General features: G+C 34.8%; 2 protein-coding genes across 2 annotated transcripts; both read right to left on the reverse strand.

The window, feature by feature from the left end:
• Nucleotides 1–4: 4 nt before the first annotated feature.
• On the reverse strand, nt 5–9,146 carry LOC115429749 (uncharacterized). Its single transcript, XM_030149451.1, has 13 exons — nt 9,098–9,146; nt 8,988–9,006; nt 8,864–8,891; nt 6,923–7,055; nt 5,534–5,678; nt 5,312–5,432; nt 5,155–5,227; nt 4,315–4,405; nt 3,954–4,059; nt 2,888–2,969; nt 2,743–2,803; nt 1,004–1,118; nt 5–868 (listed from the first exon to the last, which is right to left on the reverse strand). The coding sequence occupies exons 2-13, from the start codon at nt 8,988–8,990 to the stop codon at nt 807–809; spliced, it is 1,020 nt and encodes a 339-aa protein (XP_030005311.1). The 5' UTR covers nt 8,991–9,006; nt 9,098–9,146; the 3' UTR covers nt 5–806.
• A 1,274-nt stretch (nt 9,147–10,420) lies between these two features.
• On the reverse strand, nt 10,421–23,006 carry LOC115429234 (uncharacterized). The gene is made up of 10 exons (XM_030148512.1): nt 22,962–23,006; nt 19,138–19,253; nt 18,223–18,406; nt 17,623–17,767; nt 16,699–16,831; nt 16,501–16,621; nt 16,324–16,402; nt 13,024–13,126; nt 12,272–12,377; nt 10,421–11,441 (listed from the first exon to the last, which is right to left on the reverse strand). The coding sequence occupies exons 1-10, from the start codon at nt 22,987–22,989 to the stop codon at nt 11,380–11,382; spliced, it is 1,077 nt and encodes a 358-aa protein (XP_030004372.1). The 5' UTR covers nt 22,990–23,006; the 3' UTR covers nt 10,421–11,379.
• Between the last annotated feature and the right edge of the window lie 732 nt (nt 23,007–23,738).

Consider the following 23,738-nt stretch of genomic DNA (forward strand, 5'->3'; position numbering starts at 1 on the left):
AATCTCATATTCTCACAGGTTGTTCATTTGTGTGACGCTTCAAAACAAACACTACACACAGTACAACTCATGATCTAGATTTATTACAATAAATTAGCATTTAGTTTACTGTTACAATTGCACATGCCATCAAACTTCTTTCACATTTTATGTTTAATGTTAAGTGCATTTATTTCATGGCAGTTTAAACAGGCATTTTAAATTCAGTTTAAGAATCTAGTGATTAAATTCACAAAAATAGGCAGTCTTTAATTTTTTTTTTTTGTAAACATCCAAGTTATTTAAGAGGTGTTGACTTCTGTTTTCCACTGATTTCCATTTCCTCTGACCTTTAAGTGTTCCAAAAAGACCCCCGACAAAGCCCTAAACCCCTAGCAGTGTTACAAACCATTACAGTATCATAATAAAAGGTAAACAGTCATTTGATAGTGCATTTCATCAAACTGGAAGCTACTTTGAGGAAAGTACAAAGAAGCAGCTTTTTGCATATAGAAAATACATACTATGCTGGACATTTAAATACCGTCCAGTAAGGACATCAAGGATATCTGTGTGAAGAATTCCTGAATAAGGCAGAATGAGGTGTGGGGTTCTCCTGGTGAACTGGGAAGATCAAGTCTCATCATAGATTGATTATGTTCGTCATGTCTTCCATTCCAAATGTTCGTTAGAGATTTTCTTTTGACGACAGCTCTGATGAAGGCTGAAGCTACAGCCGAAAACCATTAGCATGTAAAGAAAAACATCTTTCCTTAATTCTACTTGTCTGATCACAAGAAAATCTCTAACAAGTCTCATCATGTTGGTTACTGGTTAAGTCGTCGAACTGATCGGGTGGTGTTAGTGGACAGGTTCCTCTGAATCATGGCTAAAAAAACAAAAAAAATAGATACGTTAGCTTAGAAATCTGGTGTAATAACATGTAATGACCAAAATGTAGTATTATGATATTGGGGTGGTTTCTAATTGATAAACATTGTGGATGTCCATGTTTGCCTCTTACTTGAGAAATCCAGTTTGTAGGTGAAGGTCCTTGTTTTAAAGCTCATGATGCCTGATGGGTTCTGCTGGTAGTGAAGCTCAATGTCCTGACTGGAAACACTGCATTGACGATATCCCTACATGACACCAAGAGGATCAGTATAAACACTTCAACCGTGGAGTTTAGAGATCCTCTGCTGCGCGGTTTGATTAGCATATATTTAGTATTTATTTTTAGGCTAGGAGTATGTAGCACAGATTACTGCCACAGACCAAAGTATATATAGCATGGACCAATTTACAATGTCATTCCCTAGCTGGGCTTTTAATGTACAATACAAGCTAAATTAAAAAAAAAAAGAAAAAAAAGGATAAAGAGTGACTTATTCATGACAGTTTGTCTGTTCCCTATGTAAAGAAGGTTTCTAATTCATTTGAAAAGGATTGCAGTTAGAATATGTTACTTGTATTTTCTTCTAAGGACCTAATACTACTTTTACTATCAAAGGATTATATCTCCATAGCATTAGTAAATAGAGCCGTAAGAGCAGGGGTCTCAAACATGCGGCCCAGGGGCCAAATGCGGCCCCCCCAAAGGTTCCAATCCGGCCCATGGGATGAATTTGCAAAGTGCAGAAATTCCACATACAGACCAATATGATCTCAAGTCAAATAATAACAGTGTAATAACCCACAAAAAATAATGACTCCATATTTTCTTCTCAGTTTAATGTGAAAACAATATTACACTGTGGTTATAAATAATGACTTCAAATTTTGTCTTTGTTTTAGTGCAAAAAGTAACATTAAATTTTGAAAATACTGACATTTACAAACTATTCTGTAACAATAAAATGTAAATAACTTGAACAAATATGAACAACCTGAAATGTATAAAGAAAATGAAGCACAATTTTAACAATTTTCTGCATGTTATCCGTGTTAAGTGTCTTTGTGGCAGATACTTCAGGGCAAACATAGGGCTGACAAGCCACTCCAGGACCCACAAAACCTGAAGTCAAAGTCGTCATTGAGACTGATGGACAACCAACAGTGTCTTTGTCGATCCGATCCATAATGCACATGTATGAATGATAAGTTGAGGCATAATATTGTTAAAACTGCACTTATTTTTCTTAAGAATTTTTTTTTTTCAGGTTATTCACATCTTTTTTGTTGGGATAGTTCATAAAAGTAAGTATTTTCATAATTTAATGTTTTGTTTTTTTTTGCACAAAAGACAAAAATTTGGAGTTGTCGTTATTTATAGGTTATTATGCTATTATTTTACTGGTCCGGCCCACTTGAGATCAAATCGGGCTGAATGTGGCCCCTGAAAGAAAATGAGTTAGAGACCCCTGCATAAGAGGATGGTACCTGTTACTGACGTTAGCTTAGTGTGTTTGAGTCAAGCAGTTTAGGTAAATAACTGGCTAATAAACTGGCTTTCTAGATCTAGAATATAGACAATGAACAAAATACACACCACTCCAACACATAACTCATAAATTGTAGCAAATTTGGTGACAAAATATTGAATGGTTTTCCAGTTACAGTTGGAAAATGAGTACATGCTTGTATTTATTCTAGCGCAAAAGGAAACACTTGGAAATTATAACGAGGTTTCTGAAAAAATATTTGGTTTTGTCCAGGTAGGCTGTATGAACACATCTATGAAGGACAAACAGGCTGATCACTACATGCTCCACATTAAAAGATAGGACAATAATAATTCAGCAACAAAAGAAAACAGTTTCTTACTTTACTATACTCTTTCCATCCATTTACATCCAGGAACTGCCATCGTGGTGCTGAACCAGATCTAAAAACACGAAGATTTGAAGTAGAGACATTTGTCGCACAAAACATTCAAGTACTATTTCAGATGCTAAGTGCTAGTCCTGACCTGATGTTCTGTGGGTTCCCAGTACTTGGAGTCCTTCTTACTGCTCTTCTAGTCCCGGTATTGTTATTGATTTGACACATTGCTATAATGGAGATCATTTAGTAGCAAATTGAAGTAATGTATTAAAAATGAGCTTGATTTGATAGAAAAGCAGCTTTGTAGTAATATATACTTTACATCAGGGGCGTCCAATCCTGTTCCTTGAGAGCTACTATCCTGCATGTTTCAGATGGATCCCTCTTCCAACACAGCTGATTCAAATGATAAACCTATTATCCAGCTACTGCAGAAGCCTGATACAGACTGTCAGGTGTGCTGGAAGAGGGAAACATCTAAAACACAGGTGTCAAACACGTGGCTAGGGGGCCAAATCCGGCCCGCCAAAGGGTCCAGTCTGACCCTTGGGATGAATTTGTGAAATGCAAAAATTACACTAAAATATTAACAATCCTTTTAGTTCAGGTTCCACATCAGACCAATTCAATCTCCAGTGGGTCAGACCAGTAAAATACTATCATAATAACATATAAATAATGACAACTTCAAATGTTTCTCTTTGTAAATGTAAATATTTTCATGTGTTTACACTAAAACAAAGTATAATTTTGCATTAAAAGTTAATAACCTGAAATGTCTTAAGAGAAGTAAGTATAATTTTAACAATATTCTGCCTGTTATTAAATGTTTTGTGTGTTTGTAGATCCACTGTGATCTGTAAGTTATAATGTACATATGTAAATGATAAACTGAGGCAGACTATTGTTAAAATTACACTTATTTTTTCAGTTTGTTCATGTTATTCACATCTTTTGAAAGGATATTTTGTAGATGTAAACCATTTCATAATGTAAATTAACTTTTTTTGCTCTTAAACATAGAGAAAAGTTTGGAGTTGACATTATTTATATATTATCATGTTATTATTTTACTGGTTCAGCCCACTTCTGATCAAATTTGGCTGAATCTGGCCCCTGAACTAAAATGAGTTTGACACCCCTGATCTAAAAGATGCAGGATAGTGGTTCTCCAGGACCAGGATAGGACACCCCTGCTCTATATGCTTTACCTGCAAAATTGAGGGTGTAAGAGAACCTCCCGATGTTGAAGTGTAACTGGCCCTGAGGGTTCAACTGGTATTGTCTCTCAATGGCAGGGCTGTCGAATGAACATATCTGCACACAAACAAACAAATGAATCAACCAGACAGAGGAATGCACATGACCTGGACACATGTTGAAATGAATGAAAATGACTGTAAATCTACATTCATTAAGTTTCAATTTGAGAGGTATCACTGCTAATGTTGACACACTATGTACCAAAAAACAGCCCTCGATTTTAGATACGAATACCAAACTGTATCTCAGTTGTTCAAAGATGTGCATTTCTGTACATGTGAACATGCTCTGTGACTTTCTTCTACTTACATGTGCTTGGTATTCTGCCCAATCCCCCTCATCTGCATTGAACTCCCACTTGTAGCCTCCATCAGTGAGCACAGCTGAAGTAAAGTCAAGGCTGCAGAGACATGAAAGGTTAGAATGCATACTGATCTAAAGCTTAGCACTACAAGATCAGTGAGGCCCTCAGAATATTCATCAGTTGACAGGTTAATACAGTGATTTCCAACCTTTTTTGGCTCGTGACCCTATTTTAACATCACAAATTTCTGGCGACCCCGGACATTCAAAATGGAGACATTTTTTTTTTTTGCTAAAATTAATTTGTTTTTGATCGTATAATAGTTTGCTATACTATGTTGCAAATAAATGCTAATGCTTAGAAGACATTTAGACTAAATAATATATATTATTATGGACGGTGGCAGAAAATCCAGGTGTAGATTACTGCACAAAGTGAGACTTTTATTTTCCTTGGTCAGGATATGTACAGTCAGTCCAGCTTGGATTTACAAGGCTGACAATTAATACTGAACAAACAATAACTCAAACTATGAATTATGAAAGAGCTGCAGCATCTGAAACTGACCACAATGAACATTTGAAAGATAAACAGTACCACAGTGCTTCAGTTTCAGCTTCACAGTTTGACATGTCTTTTATGTATTGTGATTGTCTCTCTCAACTCACCATATTTTTATTAGTAAGTTTTTATTTATTTATTTATTTTTTTATCAATTACTAGAAATTTCAGGCAACCCCATTTGAATTCCAGGTTCCCAACCCCAAGGCTGTCAAACACTGGGTTAATAGTTGCAAATTGGAAGCAAAAGGCAAAGCAAAGGGTTTTATGAATATCATTCATACCTTCCTGAGTTGAATTTGGGACGTCTGCGTACTTTCCTGCACATGCCTGTAATGCAGTTTGTTTGGGTCATGGCTGCAGAGTAGATACCAGTAATTAGACTGAGTTTTTTATTTAATTACAGGCTCTCACAAACAAACTGAGCGAAGCATCACATACCACGGAAGTCAAGCTTGTAGTTTGTCGAGCCCACTGTGAAGCTGAAGGTCCCCTGAGGATTTAGAGTGAACTGATGCTCCACGGTTTTACTACTGACTGTGGAGGACATCATGTTGGAACTCTATGGAGGAGAATGAAAGAGGTCAAAGTGAAGTGAAATGCCAAACAAATGAGAGGAAACCCTGAATATTAGATTAGACTTTATAAAATACTGCTGGTGACCTGGGATCCGTATTCACACCAGAGCCTGTCATCTCTGAAGTACCAGCCGATCTCCTCAGCCTGGCCCTGAGGATTAAAGCTCATCCTCTGAACTGTGAAAGGTGCATTCTCAATCTGCATCTTGTCAAAGTCTATGAATAATTTCCTGTTGGAAAAAAGGAAACTTACATTCATTTGATTAAACAGACTTCATTTATTTACCATTGTATACTTTACATGCTATATTTTGGGAAAATGTCCACAAAAACAAAGTCAAATCAACCACATTTTGAAAATAAACACTTACAATAGAATATTCACCCCAATTTGAACTACACTTTTATTAATTTTTTGCTTATTTTCCACCGGTCTTGAATTTATCATCTGTTGTACGAGTGAAAGTATTAGTTCTACTTGGACTCCTTTATCTTGAAATGAACTTGTCTTATTGGTATGATTTTGGTTTAAGCTGTGACATGGAAATGGCAGCATTGGAGTTCACATTGTAAAGTTATCAAAAAAAAAAAAAAAAGTCAATGTAGCAATACTGGTTATGTGACCATATAACAGTTGTATATGAAAAAAACATTAAATAGTATGGTCATATTGCCACTATGGATCATCACAAAACTCTCCATCCTTTGCATGTCTTAAAAAAAAATTAAAAATATGTAACAAGTGTAAAAAATTTACCAGATGATCTAACTTTTCTGATGCACAATGTGTGAGAAAGTGGGGCTGTGTCTTTCCATTTCAGTGGGGTTAAATGATGGCCAGTGTGCAGAATACTAAAAGTTCCCACTGGAGTTTATTTAAAGAGTGGCAACTCCAAAAGGTGTAATAAGAGGACAGTGCTATAGTGTTACTCCAAGGATATTTGAAAACCTCTCAAACACACAGAGGTCCAGGAAGTTGTAAAGTCAGGGCAGTTTTAAACGTACAGACATATTAAGTGGGGATCATCTTACAGATTATTACACTACCACTGCTATTGTTAACAGATTTATATATACACTTTATATTTTTATACAGTTTATACTTCATGTTATCTATTTATTCTTATTCTATGTTTACATCTTTTTTTTAATTGCATGGCTTTTCAACTCACAAGGTGATAGAAAAACAGTAACTCAAATCTCTGTATATCCTGTGCATCTAGTGAATTGACAATAAAAAAAACCTTTGAATCCTCGAATCAGTGATTACAAGTTTGATCTATATCTGAGAATCTTCAAACATACTGAATTATAACATACAGCTGCTTTAGCATTAAAATTTCCACAGGACATACTGGTTAATTCCTAGTTGTTACAAACATAAGTGCTTTCTAGTCCATTCTCTAAGATTTGCAGATGATTGTCCACTATGCAAGAGGTGGAAAGTGAGATGAGTAAAAATGTCAAATCTGACCCGTGGCTGGCAGTGTTGATGCTGATCCCTTTTGCTCCAGGTTGGCAGTAGTGGGTTTCTATCACATGGTCATTGTCGATCCGCTGCCATTGACGTCCATCAGACAACTGCCACTCAAAAGGTTTTCTAGAAACTGTTAAAACAGAGGAGGTTGTGATATGTATTGATAGTTTCTCCAAAACTATATTTTCCAAAACCAAAATGAGTCACTGAGCGGATTTTATTAACACGTGAAAATTCACAACTTGGCCAGATAAAAAAATTCCTGACCTGGATTTAACTGAGCAAATAGTTCAGATCCTTCCATTGGATAATTACTGTATTGATTCATATGTTTCAGCTGCAACACGTTCTTTAACTCTAGCTGATGCAGTGAGTACCATCAGTTGGATACAGAGCACATACACTGGACTGTATCAGGATTCATCGGGTAATTCAGGAAACATGAGTCATCACTTTCACACATGGATTGGATGCCACAAAGTCCAGACCTGAACCACATTAAGAACCTTTGGGATGTGATGAAGAAGACTTCACACTTTGGTCTGACTCTCCCATTACCAAAACAAGATCTAGGCCTAAGATTAAGTCTGGATCAGAAACAAATGCAATGCTCATCTGTGGGATTTTAGTTTTTTTTTTTTTTCCCAGACTGTGTATAAAATAAATTTAGCAGTATTATATAGTATGGATAAAACATAACATGCATATGTGTTTTGTGGAAGTATTTATAAATGTTGACCTCAGGAAAGCCATGTGAAATAAAGAGGAGTCAAATATAAAAGATATAACTAGGTGAAGATGATGTAAAAGAAGAAACAAAATGGAGATGATGTGAAAAGTGTAACAAGGAAAAAAAACAATGCAAAAGGCATGACACAGTGGAAACAATGTGAAAGATGTAACACGATAAAAAATGGAATCCTGGTGGTTTAATTATGATGCTCCTCTAGCCTCCTGACACCGGGGCCACCTTAACCTAATGTTAGACCCTGGGGCTGAGAGGTTTTGTAGGCCCTGTCCCATCCTCCTAATTTACAGAATCTCATTATAAAAAATAATATCCAAGTCATCTACAACAGCAAGTTTTCCTTCTTTGACCCAGAAAACATAATTATATTTTTATTAACATTTCAATAAGCCCAAGCAACCAGCAACAATAGATTATACTCATCTGTAAAGCTATTGAGTGTGACAGCTTCCCTTTTTACCCTCTTCTTCTTTGTGTGTGCTGTTATTATTAGTATTATATTATTTTTTATAATTATAATTATAATTATTATTATTATTTTTTTTTATTGTGTACAGTTTTGTGTGTGTGTGTGTGTGTGCAGTGAGATTAGTGTGAATTTTATTGTGCAACTACTATGGTATGTGTTGATGTGTTATGTATGTTTGTCTATTGGAAATCAATAAAAAGCAAAAAAAACAAAAAAAAACAAAACAAAAACATATTCATCAGCCCACTTGAACATTAACACAGAAGACACTTTTTTTTTTTTTTTTTAGAACAACAACTCAACAACTTATGATGATAATATAACCAAGATGGGTGAAAGTTTGACTTTACATCATATAATAAAAAACATCATTATCAACCATCAGCTGTCTGCAAAAACATATAATAATAGCAGCAACAGATCAAACTAAAAGCCCTGTGAACCCATGACACACCCAGGAAAGTTTAAATATTGGCTTTTTTATATTAAAGAGTTGTTTGGAAACAGGATGATGAAACACCTTTTTCAGATATACTTTTTTTCAGTAAAACTGTGAACCTCTTATCCCCTACACAGGACAATCATCCATTGCTGGGTGCCACTTCAGATACTTTACAAGCTGCTGTCATGATATTTTCTTGCTTACAGATGATCAGCTGTAAATCTTAAAGGTAAATAGAAAGTCTGTCAACCAGACATTAAAAAAAACACCTGAACATACCTGAGGTAGACCCCTGCCAAGACATGTCCTGTGGAAACAGACAAATAATGTGTCATATATACATTAAAGAGGAACACTGGAAAACTGACAGAAAAACATCTGATCCAATATGGTCTGCACTCACCATACTCTGACAAAACGACCTGCAACAACAACAACACGTCTGATTAACCGAATATGCGATCGATTTTAATGTTTATGTTGATTTTACATCGATTAAATGTTATTACTTACACTGGCAGAGACGTGGAGGTTTTAGTCACTTCTTTAAATCCGACTTTCACTTTCGATTCTCAGAAATGAAAGACTGTGCGTAAACGGACACGTCTGCCTTCTGTTATTATGTTTCTGTTTTCACAGGCAGTTATTATGAAGTCTAAAATACATGAAAGGTAATTATTGATGCCAGTTTATATGGAATAAAGACCAAAATACTTCTTCCCACCCCTTTTCGGACAAGTAAATGGAACTATTGTGCTGTTCTTCTAAGATTGTTATGATTGTTGATATTTGTATTGATACTTTTGTTTGTTTGTTCGCATTTATATTAAATTTAATTGCATGAATAAATAATTAAATCACAAAATGAAAGTTACATCCAGTCACTATTATGAGGACCATATTAAGTATAACTGGTTTGTCTCAAACCCATTGAACTGTTTTTTTTTGTTTTTGTTTTTGTTACTGTTGTTGTTTGTTTGTTTTTATTTTTTCCCCTCATACAATCAATTAACCCTTTCATGCATAGTGATCACTACAGTGTACAGCTATTCTACAATGTAATTTAACCTGAACTTCTAAAACAGTACCTCCATATTATCTGCATGAGTGAATATAAAGGCAAGGAAATACAATGTTATTAATATTTAACCCATAAAGACCAAGCACTTCTTTGATGGCAGTTCCCAAATAATTTTTTTCTCTCTATTTAACCTTTCTTAAGTATTTATCACCATTTATTATTATATTATCCTCTGTATTTAGCTTTTTTTTTTTTTTTCCCCAGTGTAGAGTAGGTATTTTCCTATATTTAATCTGTTGATCATGTTGATGTTCATTAAAACTCAGAGTAAATTCAAAGGTTATTAAATCAGAAACAGGGAAAAAAAAGAAAAAAAGTGACTTCTTCAGCAAATCTATCATTAATCAAGTGTGTCCATCCACTGTCATTGATCCAACTCCATGGGTTTTACTGGTGAATCAATGTTTTAGAAGATGACGGTGTTTCCATGGTAACTATGGAGCCTCTGAACGTCCAAATGGGTCATATCTGATGACCATGAAAAGATGACAAACTGTACTTTACACTAGTTATTTACATTTTCATGGAGTTAAAAATGTTTAGCTAAGTGGACATTTTTTTTTTAACTCCATGAAAAAAGGGTTCATAATAAATTTCAATTGCCTTTTCTGTCGTGCCTAAAGAGGAATAAAATCACTCAAGAAAAAAAATATTGACTAAGGTTCTCATAATTCATGCATGAAAGAGTTAATAATCAACCTTCATACAAAATATTTTTATTTCACATCATTTACTGTAAGAAAGAATAGCAGAAATCTGATTAAATCTAATTAAATGTCACATTGTGCTGTTAAAACACAAAAACCAACAGATCAGAAGTGTAAGTTATGTTTTATTGTTTCAATAACAAGAAAATTGTCACTTCATTTTATTTCCAATGCAGAACACATACATTCATGATCAGAATTTATTGCTTTAGTGGAATATTAAACAGAATATGTAAACATAAACCCTATGCATCTGAATAAACCCTAGAATAAAACAGTAAAGTTTAAGTAATCAGTTGGAAAACATGTTCATTCATATGCGTATAATGAAGAAAAATATCCGAGTTTAGAAGCCATGCCAAGTAAAAACCCTGAAAGTCACAGCAAAACAGCAGCACATCAACCATTTGATTGAGAAGTAACGTGATGTGCAACACTAACGGAGGCAGTATGTAAATACAGGGTGTTCCTGTGTAAACCAACATAAAAAGTGATATATATATATATATATATGACTAACAAAAAAAAAAAACTGTTCATGATTGTAGAGGAGTTTAATTAATTCTGACTTAACCCATGAATACAGTATTTTTTAAGTGGCAGTCTGTAACTCAACATAACATTTTATACAATGATCAATATAGAAGTTACAGAGTAAAAAGCACCAAACATTACTGAGTGTGTTTTGATCCTGTATGTTTTTAGGCAGCATTTAGTTGTGTATTAGTAAACTTTATAGCCTTGTCATATAATAATGATAACAATAATAATAGAAATTAAAACAAACCACTACCTTTTTTTGTTGTTTAATTTTTAAATAGTTAGAATATTATTGTGATTTTATATTCTATTATCCTCGAGTTAGCTCTGTAGAGAACAGTTTTCCATAAACAAGTAAATCCAACATGCAATAAATTAAACCAAGATATGAGTGTTACAGCATAAAGTCTGGAATTGCACTGGTTTGTAGATTGTCTTCTTGATGTCTTCAAAATCTCCGTAAATTCTTAGATCAGCACTCGTCTGACCTTGCGTTTGTGTTTGGTAGTGAGGTTAAGTTGAGTCATTGCTGTGGGAAGAAAACAAAAAGGTTGGAACAGGTCAAGAACACCTGCAGCACTTGGAATATAAAACAACTTTATCAACCCATAAAGATCCAGAGCTACTGTTGTTGCAGTTCCTAAATTAAGTTCTCTCAATATTTAATCTTCCTTAAGGGATGTATCACCATTTGCTATAATATCATCCTCTGTATTTTGTGTTTTTTCAGTGAAAATCAGGTATTTTCCTATATTTAATTTACTGAACCTGTAGATGTTCATAAAAGCTCAGATTAAAGTTGAGGGTTATTATGTCAAAAATAGAGAAAACTGAAGAAAAAGTGGCTTTTTCAGCAAAGATATCAATAATGTGATGTAAAAACCAGTGTGTTCATCCATTGTCATTGATCCAGCTCCATGAGTTTTACTGATGAATCAATGCTGTAGAAGATGACAGTGTTTGCATGTTCATTACAGAGTCTCTGAATGTCTGAATGGGTCATATCTGATAACCATGAAAAGATGACAAACTGCATTTTATTCCAATTATTTACATGTATCAATAGATTTAGTGGTTTAGAAGTTATTAAACATTTTAGATCAGTAGATGATTTTGATTGCCAGAGGCTGTTTGGGTCTTTATGGGTTAAAGCTAAACCAGTGGAAAAGCAATAAAAACATTTTGTGTTTCATACAAAAATCTGTCACTATAGCTCAGTTTCTTGGAATGAACTCTATGTATAGGGGTGAAGTCAGAATAGTAAATAGTTCTCTCCAATTAACCATGAAAAAAACAAAAGGAGATTACAAAAAAAATCTAAAGAGTGCTATTGTTTTTCTCATTAAAACAGATGTCAACCTGTGAAGTCCAGTTTGTAGGGCTGTCCGTTCACTTTGAAGGCCATACTGCTCTGGTTTTGCTGATACTTCATCTCAATGTCGTCACTGGACACTGGGCATTCAGGCTGAGAAAAGACCATTCGTTCACATCACTGTGTATGTCAGCACTATCATCCAGATGCAAATACATGTAATCTACTAGTTATAATCACAGACATTTAGAGTAAAGACAGAAGATTCCAGTCTTTAGAAGTAACTCCACATCAGCATCTGTTCTATATGAATGGACTCTTATGGGAGAAGTGTCTCAGTTCCCTAAATCAACAACTAATTCCGAAAACAATTGGTTTCATCCAAATCAAATGGCCTCTGTGATGATCTTTACCATCTTATCCATAGACTAACACATTATAATGCCACCTGACAACATCTGACTTTAACTAAATGATCCTTTTATGAGATAAGTGACAGATTTGAGGTGTTACATCACCTCTACACTCATGAAAAATCATGGACCAAACATACATTTTTATACCTCTTTTCTTCTTTACTATCAAACCAAAGAAAAAAACAAAACAAACATGTCACTAATCGCTCCCATCATGACTAATAAATCCACTCTGCTGAACTACAAGATACTTAAGAGCAGATCAAACACTGATACATCAAAACTTTAACTAATTGTCCACATCTTAACCATTACATTTTCATTATTTGGAACTTTTTGTCTTTATTCTAAATATCTTTGTCATAACTGTGAATTAAACTTACCCTGTTTTTAAAAGTGTGCCACGTTCCACCTTTTCCCTCAAACTGCCACTGTGGTTTTTTTCCCAAAGACATATTCTGGAAAGCTGACGCTGCTTGAGGAACTCTGTAATAACAATGCAAATGACACATTTTATCATAACGTCCTCAGTGGGAAAGCACATTTTCAAACTGGGATTCCTCCTCCTGGAAACTGTGAGCATCAAACATTTCATTTCCTGCATTCTGGTGAATTTTTATACACCAGTTTGTTTTTCTATATCACACACACAATTCAGGCACTGGGAACAGTTTAATATTATCTCTGCTGACGCGCGCACACACACACACACACACACACACACACACACACACACACACACACACACACACACACACACACACACACACACACGCACACACATATATCTTATCTACTCTTTTGTCCTCTTTATTGTCTGTGTGATGGGTTAATATTCGTCCGTGTGCCTCCTGTTCATGCAAACATATTTTACTACTACTACTAGTTACTGTGGCCCATACACCTGGAATTAACTTAAAATGTTTACGTTGATCTCATTAATTCCACAGTTTAATTCTGAACTTAGTTAATTTTATTTCTTAACTCTTATCACTACTCTTTTTTTTTTTGTTAGTGCCTTTTTTTTTTTTTTTTTTTTTTCTAGACAAAACAGATACAGCCAGTGTTTTTGCTGTTTTTTAATTGCTATGTAGCTTAAGTTGTGCCTTCATTCATTTTATGTACTTAAGGTGCTGTTCAGAAGTTTGAAAACATCCCATGTATTTATATGCAACAAACTTGAGAATTTAACTGAATAAAAACAAATGTATAAATGCACAGAAACTGGAAAAAAAAAGTAATATCCATTAAACTGTCACTGTAAATAACAGCAGATTACAATACATAAAACTCCCTATAGACCATGATTCAGTGTACTCATAAATGAAATAAAAAGAGTTTGATGATTCATGTACACAGGTCAATATGACATCTGCAATAAGACAAACACCAGAAACATATGTAAGCGTTGTTTATACAGGGTGCATCAAAAAAATAGTAGACCCCCAGAAAAAACAACATAAAACCAAAATGTGAAGACATCTTGAAAATCTGATATTTGAAAATCATATGTTTACTGACCATGTAATTCTCCCTTGATTGACACCAGTGTCCGGGGTCAGTTTTCATGCTTCAGTGAACAACGCTAATTTGAATTGTGCAAAATAAAAATCTTTTGCATATGGAAGTGTAAGGGTTAATATAAGATCTGTCGCCATGGATTATAAGTTCCATTGGTCTTTTATCTGCATACATAAAATAGGACAAAAATAATTACATGTTAACCCCCTTCCGTTGATACAAAATTTTCACAAATCGGTAAGAAACTGAAGATGAATAGTAAAATTTGCTCAGTGAGTCAAGATTTGGGATTTACAGTTCAGGATTTGAATTGAAGGCACACACTTCTGTTAGTCAAAGGATTCAAGCACGTTTAGTCTTCCACATGGGCCACGTTCCTTGCCACACAAATTTGTACCCTCCTCAACATATCTGCTTGGTTATTGGTCTATTTCTAACAAATAAAATTACCAACAGGGAACACTCAGATGATGCAATGAATTATGTATACTGAAATGTTTCAAATTTCAAATGGTCAGCTCAAGACAAGCTTAAAGAATCCTCACTAACAGCATTAAACCCTTGTGTTTGGCATGATAGACTCAAATTGTTAATGTGAAATCTTTGTATCAATGGTAGGGGGTTAACATGTAATTATTTTTTTCCTATTTTATGTATACAAGTAAAGATCAATGGAACTTGTAATCCATGGTGAAAGATCTTATATTAACCCTTACACTTCCATATGCAAAAGACTTTTATTTTGCACAATTCAAATTAGCGTTGTTCACTGAAGCATGAAAACAGACCCAGGACACTGGTGTCAATCAAGGGAGAATTATATGGTCAGTAAACACATAGCATAGTTTCAAAATGTCTTCGCATTTTGGTTTTATGTTGTTTTAGACAGACAGACACATAGATAGACACATAGATAGATAGATAGATAGATAGATAGATAGATAGATAGATAGATAGATAGATAGATAGATAGATAGATAGATAGATAGATAGATAGATAGATAGATAGATAGATAGATAGATAGATAGATAGATTTACTTTATCAATCCCCAAGGGGAAATTCAAAATACAAAATATGGAGACCGCTCCACAAAAACAGTCATACCACATCAACAATAAATAAATAAAATGCAAAGTATAAATAGCTAAGAATAAGTTAGATTAAAAAGGAAACAGAATTAAAAGACAAAATGTGTATTCTACCTATCACATAAAAACATAAAAGCATAAAAACATAAAACCTCCCAGAGGACAGAAGTGTTCCTGTGCTACTTCCTCCTATACACCCTCACCACCCCACACCTTTTTCTGAGAGTCTACTTTTTTCTGATACACCCTGTAGATAAAACAGTCAGCAGGGTTGGTATTGTTGCTATCTCTCATACCCTGGCCGAAACCTACTCACCCATTCCAGGAAGAACTGGATCACAAGATCAGAAAGAAATATTCAACTAGCCAAATTTTACAACAGAGATGACAAAGTATTTTAGCTGCATGTTTGGAGAAATTAACCATACAGATACCACTTTGAGTGTGCAGAAGCTGCTAAAAAATAATGTTGACCTGGTTTTGTACCTATATCTGTACATTTACATACATTTGTTTAGTCAAAATCATTCTATTCTTACTGTTAAATTATGTAGTTTGTTGCATATAAACACAGGAATATGCAATAGTCTGTCAAAGACAATAAAACAGCGGGTGTTTTCAAGTGTTTTCCAGCATTTTAAATAAATGAATGAGTTGATTAATTTATAAACCTCTAGATTTTTATATCTCAAACGTTTCATCTCTTACTGCTCATGTTCAAAACAAATCACACATCTGTGGTTTGGGATTATTTTCATTTAAAGTAGAGCCTGACAACACATTATGATGAAATCATTGATCAAATTCATTAGAGAATGAGACTTTGTTAAAGTCTCTGTGGCAATGAAACTTATGTTTACCACTAAATATTCAGTATTTCTATGAGCTCATTATTCATACTCATATTTTGGAAGAAAAGAAAAATCCAGTGCTACAGAAAAAAGATGAAATATTGTGTTTATGTTACAACGGTTCAAATGAATCTCTTACATCGTCAGTGAAATCTACTTATGGCGCTACATATTTGACTGAAACACAACCATTCTGTTTACATAACAAAATCCAAACTCACGCTGCTCCTGCTTGTTGTTGTCTGTACAATGGGCGACGGGCAACTTTCCTCTTTCTCTTTTTTCCCATTTGTCGCATTTCTAACAAACAAAGAATGGCAAACAATGACGTAGGTGTCTAAGGATAAATCAACAGTGTTCTATGTGTAAAATCTAGTGAGAGAGGATTATTACTTCACCTCTGAATCTTATCTCAAATGTGTTGGCTCCGACGGTGAATGTAAAGGAACTTGCTGGGTTACTCTGAAACTTCCTCTCGATGTCTGAGCTCTTTATAGGACCAGAGTTGCCCTTTGAATCCTACCAGAAGGAGTTGATACATATTAATAAAACCAAAAGCAAAATCTATTAACATTTCCATCTTAAATGTCATTTACCTTGTCTCCATACTTGACCCACCCGCGGTGCAAGATGCAGTACCACATCCACACCGTGTTACCATCATCCAAACGTCTCACTTTCAGGTCCTTTCCGTAAATTCTCATCTTGGTAAAATCTATAGTCACTGCCCTAAAGACAGAAATGGAATGAAAGGTAAACCCATAAAGACTCAGTGTTACCTTTGTGGCAGTTCCCCATTTAATTCCTCTCTCTATTTAACCTTTCTTAAGTGATTTATCACCATTTATTATAATATTATCCTCTGTATTGTGCATTTTTTGAGTGAAAACTAGGTATTGCCTATATTTAATTTACTAATCATATAGATGTTCATAAAAGCTCAGATTAAAGTTGAAGGTTTTTATATCATAAACAGAGAAAACTGACTGTTTTTTTGGCAAAGATATCAATAATTGAACATAAAACAATTGTGTCCTTCCACTGTCATTGATCCAACTCCATGGGTTTTAATGGCGAATCAATGTTGTAGAAGATGACAGTGTTTCCACGTTCACTACAAAGTCTCTGAACGTCCAAATGGGTCATATCTGATGACCATGAAAAGATGACAAACTGCATTTTACACCAATTATTTACATGTATTGCTAGGATTAGTGGATCAACAGTTATTAAACATATTTTTGCATGAATTAAGCAAAAAAAAAAGTCTTCCAATGGAACAAGAGAAAATTATCGTGATAAGATTTCTTAAAATAAAATTTTCAAGATCTATTGTCTAAAAATAAATTCTTATATCTCACTGAAAAGTTACTCTTCAAGTGATTATGTCTTATTTTAAGTGTGATGAGATATTTTGACTAGAAATGAGAAAAATACACTTGATAAGATTTAGATTTTTTCCAGTGTATGGGTTAATGGCCAAATCTTTTCCACAACATCAGTTGCAACTATATTCTTACCCATATGGTGTGTTGTAGATTTTAATGCTTTTTGTGTGGGGCAGGGAGAACTGAGCCTCGATCACATGGTCGTTATCAATGTCTCTCCAGCCGTTTCCATCGTTCAGCTGCCACTGGTAGAAGCGACCATCGGTGAGCTTTGGGTCTGGTTACAAAAACAAAAAAATATAATAAGTTTAAGTTGAAATGTGCAAAATTTTCAAGCTTTAGTAAACTATAAATTAGACCAAGTATTCAGAAAACAAACAAAAGAAACCCATGGAGAAGTCATAACGGAAGGATCCCAGTGTTGTGATAAGATGACATGTCTGCACCAATACAGGAACTTTTGTAAATATATACTTTCTTGCTTAATTTTTAAAATAAATTCCGTCCATACAACCATTGTTTTACTAAATATCTCTGTCTACAGTACGATTAATAGACAGTGAAAGTGATGTTAGTTGGAGCCCTAAGGGTACAATATGGCTTCATTATGACTAGAAGAAGAATTTATTAAATCAGTAAAGTAATTAATATAAAGTTACAAGTAAGGTGGAAAAGAAAAGTTAGATTTTTCATCAGACAAATGAGTGCTTTTACATCCACTGCTTCACGTACGTCGTTGATCTGATGACTGCTGTCTTGCTGTAGGTGCTGCCTTTTGACCCTTGGGGTGTTTCAGTTTACACTGTAACCCATAGCGACAGTTTCCACTCAGGGCGTACATGCAGACATGTGCGTAATGACAACTGTCCCCAGCCTGACAGTTACCTTTGTTGTAATACTTGCAGGGTGTGATTTTCTGCAACACAGAGATAGAAAAAAATACAACATAAAGTTAAAATAGTATATGTAACATTAATAAATGCATTTCCCCAAAACTGAATCCTAAATCCAAATAAATGTAAGTACATACAGGGTTCCCATGCATCCTGGAAAACCTGGAAAATGATTGACCAATTTTCCAGTTATGGAAAACATTTGGAAAATCAGAAAAAAGGTTATCCTGGAAAATTATTTATCCTCCCCCTGCCTCGTGACCTTATGTGCCTAAACTGAGATGACACAAAGGAAATTGTTTTTTCGCGATTTATTGAAAATATACAAATATTTTTAAAGTGCAGGAGAGAAAGTAAGAGAGAAGAGAAAGTTGAGTTGGGAATTGTCCAGTTGAACATTGTAACTCCAGTTTGTCAGGCTAATGAAGTGCTATGCTGTAATCTGTGTGTGTTTAGAATTATTCTATGATACATTTGTCATAATTATTTTTCATAGATAAGAAATAGACTGCACATCATATGTCTGAGTAATAAACATAGACACAATCTGGGTAAATGCAAATTACAACTGAAGAAAAGAACAGTTCCAAAGAATGAGGGGGACAAGGGAATGTCTTAATGTATGACATGATAATTTGTCTCTGTCCCTGGAAAATAATTTCAGGGAAAGAGTGGGAACCCTGACATATGATATGTTGAAAAGTCTCTTCTCTCTGATCAAAATTAAACCTGTAATCGTAAAATTGATGCTTACTCTTCCATCATCTCTGTCTGAAAACTCCTGGCAGTTGATTTCTCCATCTGTATCTTCACTCTCTGAATTGTCATTGATGTCAGATTCAGGTTCAGAAGAACTGTCTGAGTCATACTCTGGAAAACACACAAACAAACAAACAAAAAAAACAGCTGATTCCAGATCTGCATGAGTTTGATGACTTAAATATGTGAACATTAAAAAAAAAAAAAAAAAAAAACTAATAAATAAAAAACAATTTTCAATCTTGTCCCAATACCTTTCATAGTCACAGGGGTAACATGTGATATGTGCTAAGTTTGTAATGAGCATTATGGACATTATGAACAATAACATTCAGTCAAGAATAAACCTGAGTAGCAGAGCCCAAAACAGGTTCAGTCAGTTGCATTTTCTGGTACGGGTTGTGACTGTTCTGCTGTGGAACCAACAGTGATTGCCATCATGTTTGGGTTGGAGCCTCTTGGTCCCTGGTTTCTATTTCAGAAATATCTGGATGACACCATTCACCCAAGACTTTCATTACTCAGATTGGGTGCAGAGAAACATGAAGCTTTGCAGGATACGATGTTTAAGCGACATGTAGCCCTTCATATGCTTTTATCACATCTTCAACTCGGCTCCACTGAAAATGACACTTTTCAGCTTTTCATTCCATTGGAATGGATTCAGGTATTAAAAGTCATCTGAATTTAGAATTTGTAAAACTAAAACACTGCTGTGATATACCACTAATGACATTATATTGATGTGCTGATGTGCTGGAGAAATTCTGATATCAGATTTGGAATTAGCAAAGATTATTTGGGTGAATTTGGGAATTTTTCTTCCTGTAGCAAAATCATCAATGACCAGTGATATCAGTCAGGCTGGGTGTTGAAATTCAGTATTTTTATGGCACAACTGATATCGAGAATCCAGTTTGATACCAAGATTCAGCACTGAAGAAGTAAATGAGATCAGTGTCAGCTTTAACTTCATAAATATATGTATTTTTTTATGTCATAAAAGTGTTTTGAGTGCATAAAAATGCGACCAAGCAGAAAAGTAAAGCTAAACATCTGTACTGAAAACTATTATGTAATTTTCTTTTTGTTCAAGTAGGAAATTTGAATACAAAAGTATCATTAAGGTACTGGTATCAAAACCAAGGCCACTGTCTGTCCTATAAAGCTGCCAGAAGTTGCTAAATGACATCATAACCTAATTTGCATAATTGCAAATGTGCAAGTAATCATAATGAACAATGTAGGAGAGAGGACTAACATTGTAGGAGACACCAAAAGTGAATATAAAAACACCTTAAATGTGTTTAGAACTACAAATGAACTATACTGTGTCAATTCTTGGTTTTTTTTAATGTCCCAGTTCCAACCCTCTTCCTTTATCTGGTCTTGTGGCGCAGTTAAAGTGACCCAAAAGAGACACTGGTGGAGTTACTTAAGTTATCTATGTATTGGCTTAGTTTTTAGCTTCAATTTCTTCAGTTTTGTTTGGTTTCTAGGCTTATGGTCCACTTAGGAGCCTACTACAATAGACAGTAAAACATGAACATTTTTAATTTTCAGTTTACATTAACTATCTAAATGGACCAAAAAGAGACAATAAAGAAATCAGTCAGTGAACCAATTTTTATTTATATTGTGGCTTGTTGGAGGAGCAGCTGGGGAAGTTTCCCAGCATGCATTGGGACAAAGTAATTTGGGATAGTTTTATGTATTTAAAGTGTTCTAAGTTTAAAAGAAGTGTTGTTCTTGTTTGATAACAGAGTTATGGTGCGTTTTACCCTTTAGTTAGTTATTTTATTGTGGAATGATTAATTCTATTGATTTCATTTTCTTGCACCATGAGCTAAGTTGCTCCTTTGTTTCATTAGACTCTGTAATGGTTAAGGAACAGAACAATTTAATATACTCTGAATGCCTGAACTTCTCATTTAAATACCATAATCTAATGCCAAATCTGAACAAAAATTGACCCATGAGACTTAACAACTAGAAGTGGTCAAATCCAAATGCTTAGTTCTCTCTCTCTCTCTCTCTATATATATATATAAGTAAGTATAGACACTCTAAAAACAGTACTGCCCATGAAATTGGAATAAAACATTTTGACCTCTTCTCATGAAATGATTACCTCCGCCAAGGAGGTTATGTTTTTGCCAGGGTTTGTATGTTTGTTTGTTTGTTTGTTTGTTTGTTTGTCTGTTACTGTGCAACATAACTCAAAAAGTTATGGACAGATTTGGATGAAATTTTCAGGGTTTGTTGGAAATGGGATAAGGAAGAAATGATTAAATTTTAGTGGTGATCGGGGGTGGGGGGGCCCACGGGGGGGGGCACGTTTGTCTGTCCGTTAGTGTGCAACATAACTCAAAAAGTTATGGACAGATTTGGATGAAATTTTCAGGGTTTGTTGGAAATGGGATAAGGAAGAAATGATTAAATTTTGGTGGTGATCAGGGGTGGGGGGGCCCACGGGGGGGGCCACTGATCAGCCTTGGCGGAGGTCTGCGCTCTCCAAGTGCTTCTAGTTGTGACATGTGTACACAGAGTGTACCTGGGACTCAGTATGTAACCACTGCACCAGGTCACATGTGAATACTGATGTGTATAAATAGGAATAAAAAGAGGAAAAGAGGAATAGGCCCTTTCCCACTGCAGGAACTTTTGCAGGAACTTTCTGTATTACCCTGAACTTTCAAAGTTCCTGGTGCGTTTCCACCAAAAATTACCCTGGTAACTGACCCTCCCCCGGCCCCGAATTTACCCCGAAGAAGTTCCTGGTACAGAGGTAGTACTTTCCAGATTACCAGGAACTTTAAGGGGCGGAGCTGTGTTCTGGAGAAGGCTGAGTGGTGGACTATGTGGGCGAAAACAAAATTATTCCAACTTTATGGGAAATGGTGTATATCTAGGCTACAGGAGGTGAACATATAAAACTCTGAATAAAATTAATATTCAAAACAATATTTGACCACATACAACTTGGAGGTACACAATTCCGACTTAATTCTACCACATATTTGAAAATTTTTTGTGTTAAAGTGTTTTCGGTCCGTGCATGTGTTTTAATTTACAGCAGGGGTCACCAATCCTGGTCCATCCTGCATGTTTTAGATGTTTCTCTCTTCCAGCACACCTGACGGTCGTTATCAGACTTCTGCAGAGCTTGATGATAGGCTTATCATTTGAATCAGGTGTGTTGGAAGAGGGATACATCTAAAACATGCAGGATAGTAGCCCTCGAGGACCAGGATTGGTGACCCCTGATTTACAGCCTGGGACTACATTAAATAACTGTGTATTTACTGCCCTCTGCTGGTTGTCTAAATATGAGGTTGAATCACAACTTCTCAGTTTGAAAACTAAAGCTGAACATAAAATGCGCATTCTGAGTTTAAATCGTTTGCACACTGTGACATAAAGCAAAATTTTCAGTCGATTTTACTTTTTTTTTTTTTTTACTGTCAGATTTGGGCTCCAACTCAACACAGATGTTTTATGAATTTAAAACCAAAACGAAAGTGAATATACACAATAACCTTCACGACATTTTTAGGTTGTTTAGAAAAACGTCATGACTTATGCATATGTATGAATATTTTTTATGATGATTTTATGATTTATCAGTTGTTTCTATAGGATGTAACTCTGCCGTATAAATGAACATGCAGGCATATAATGAACAGAGTATACACATAGTTACCGCTAGAAGGAGGCACTTTTATAAAAGAACAAGACAAAAACAAATAAAACGTGATTTAGCATCAAGCAATAACTGAAAGCAGAAACAAATGCAGTTTGTATGTGAGTAATACTTACGTTCAGCCTGCGCCATGTTGCAGTTCATACAGTCGATTACTTTCGTTTTTACCAGTTCCACTTTTGCCCACACCCAGCTGTTGTTTGCCAAGAGGCTGGTTCTACCGAAGTGTCTTTGAGCAAAAGAGCATTCTGCCTGTTAAACTACTAAATACAGTAGAAAGTCAAGAGAGGACACTGGATGTAATAATAATAATAATAATAATAATAATAAAACAATGTTATCATTATTATTGTATATTGACTAATTTGACACCTTAAGTTTGTCTTTCATGAGACATGGTCATCTGTGTTAATTTTTGGTCAATGTGTTCTGTACAAAAAGATGAAGCTAGAAACAACACAGCCCATGTGTGACTCTCCTTACATGTGTTTGGGATGTATGATGACCTGGGAAGTGTAGTGAAAGTAGCATCAGAAAACACCTAGATATGCCCACATGTTGTGTTAGACACAAAAGAGTGATCACTTCGTTGCTTTATTTCATTTATATGCAGTATTATTTTGTCATTTCTTACTTTTGGCAGCACAATTCATACTTCTAAATATCCTTTTAAAATCCTTACTTCAGTTCATTACAGATAGGTTATATATTCCTGTTTAAAATGCAGCTATTTGTACAGTATGTTCTATCATGTATAGTCTGATTTGAATTTTTGTCATTAATTTTGTGCTTGTTTGATTACTTTTGATCATTTGTGTAAACCTTGTTAATTATTTATGTTCCTAGTGCATTAATTTTGCATTCAGTTTTGTTAATTTTATTAATTTATTATA

Source organism: Sphaeramia orbicularis, chromosome 12 (genome assembly GCF_902148855.1).
Source record: "Sphaeramia orbicularis chromosome 12, fSphaOr1.1, whole genome shotgun sequence".
In the NCBI taxonomy this organism is placed as follows: Eukaryota; Metazoa; Chordata; class Actinopteri; order Kurtiformes; family Apogonidae; genus Sphaeramia; species Sphaeramia orbicularis.

Bases quoted from the DNA above. Each gene is read 5' to 3' on its own strand.
- LOC115429749 (XM_030149451.1), bottom strand. The intron at 7,056-8,863 runs GTATGTTCAGGT...CTGTTTTAACAG, and splicing joins TTGGCAGGGGTCTACCTCAG to TTTCTAGAAAACCTTTTGAG. The intron at 1,119-2,742 runs GTAAGAAACTGT...GGTGTCATGTAG, and splicing joins GATGGAAAGAGTATAGTAAA to GGATATCGTCAATGCAGTGT.
- LOC115429234 (XM_030148512.1), bottom strand. From the start codon at position 22,989: ATGAACTGCAACATGGCGCAGGCTGAAC. The intron at 16,622-16,698 runs GTAAATGACATT...TCCTTCTGGTAG, and splicing joins GGGTCAAGTATGGAGACAAG to GATTCAAAGGGCAACTCTGG. The intron at 11,442-12,271 runs GTTGACATCTGT...TTCTTCCCACAG, and splicing joins CTACAAACTGGACTTCACAG to CAATGACTCAACTTAACCTC.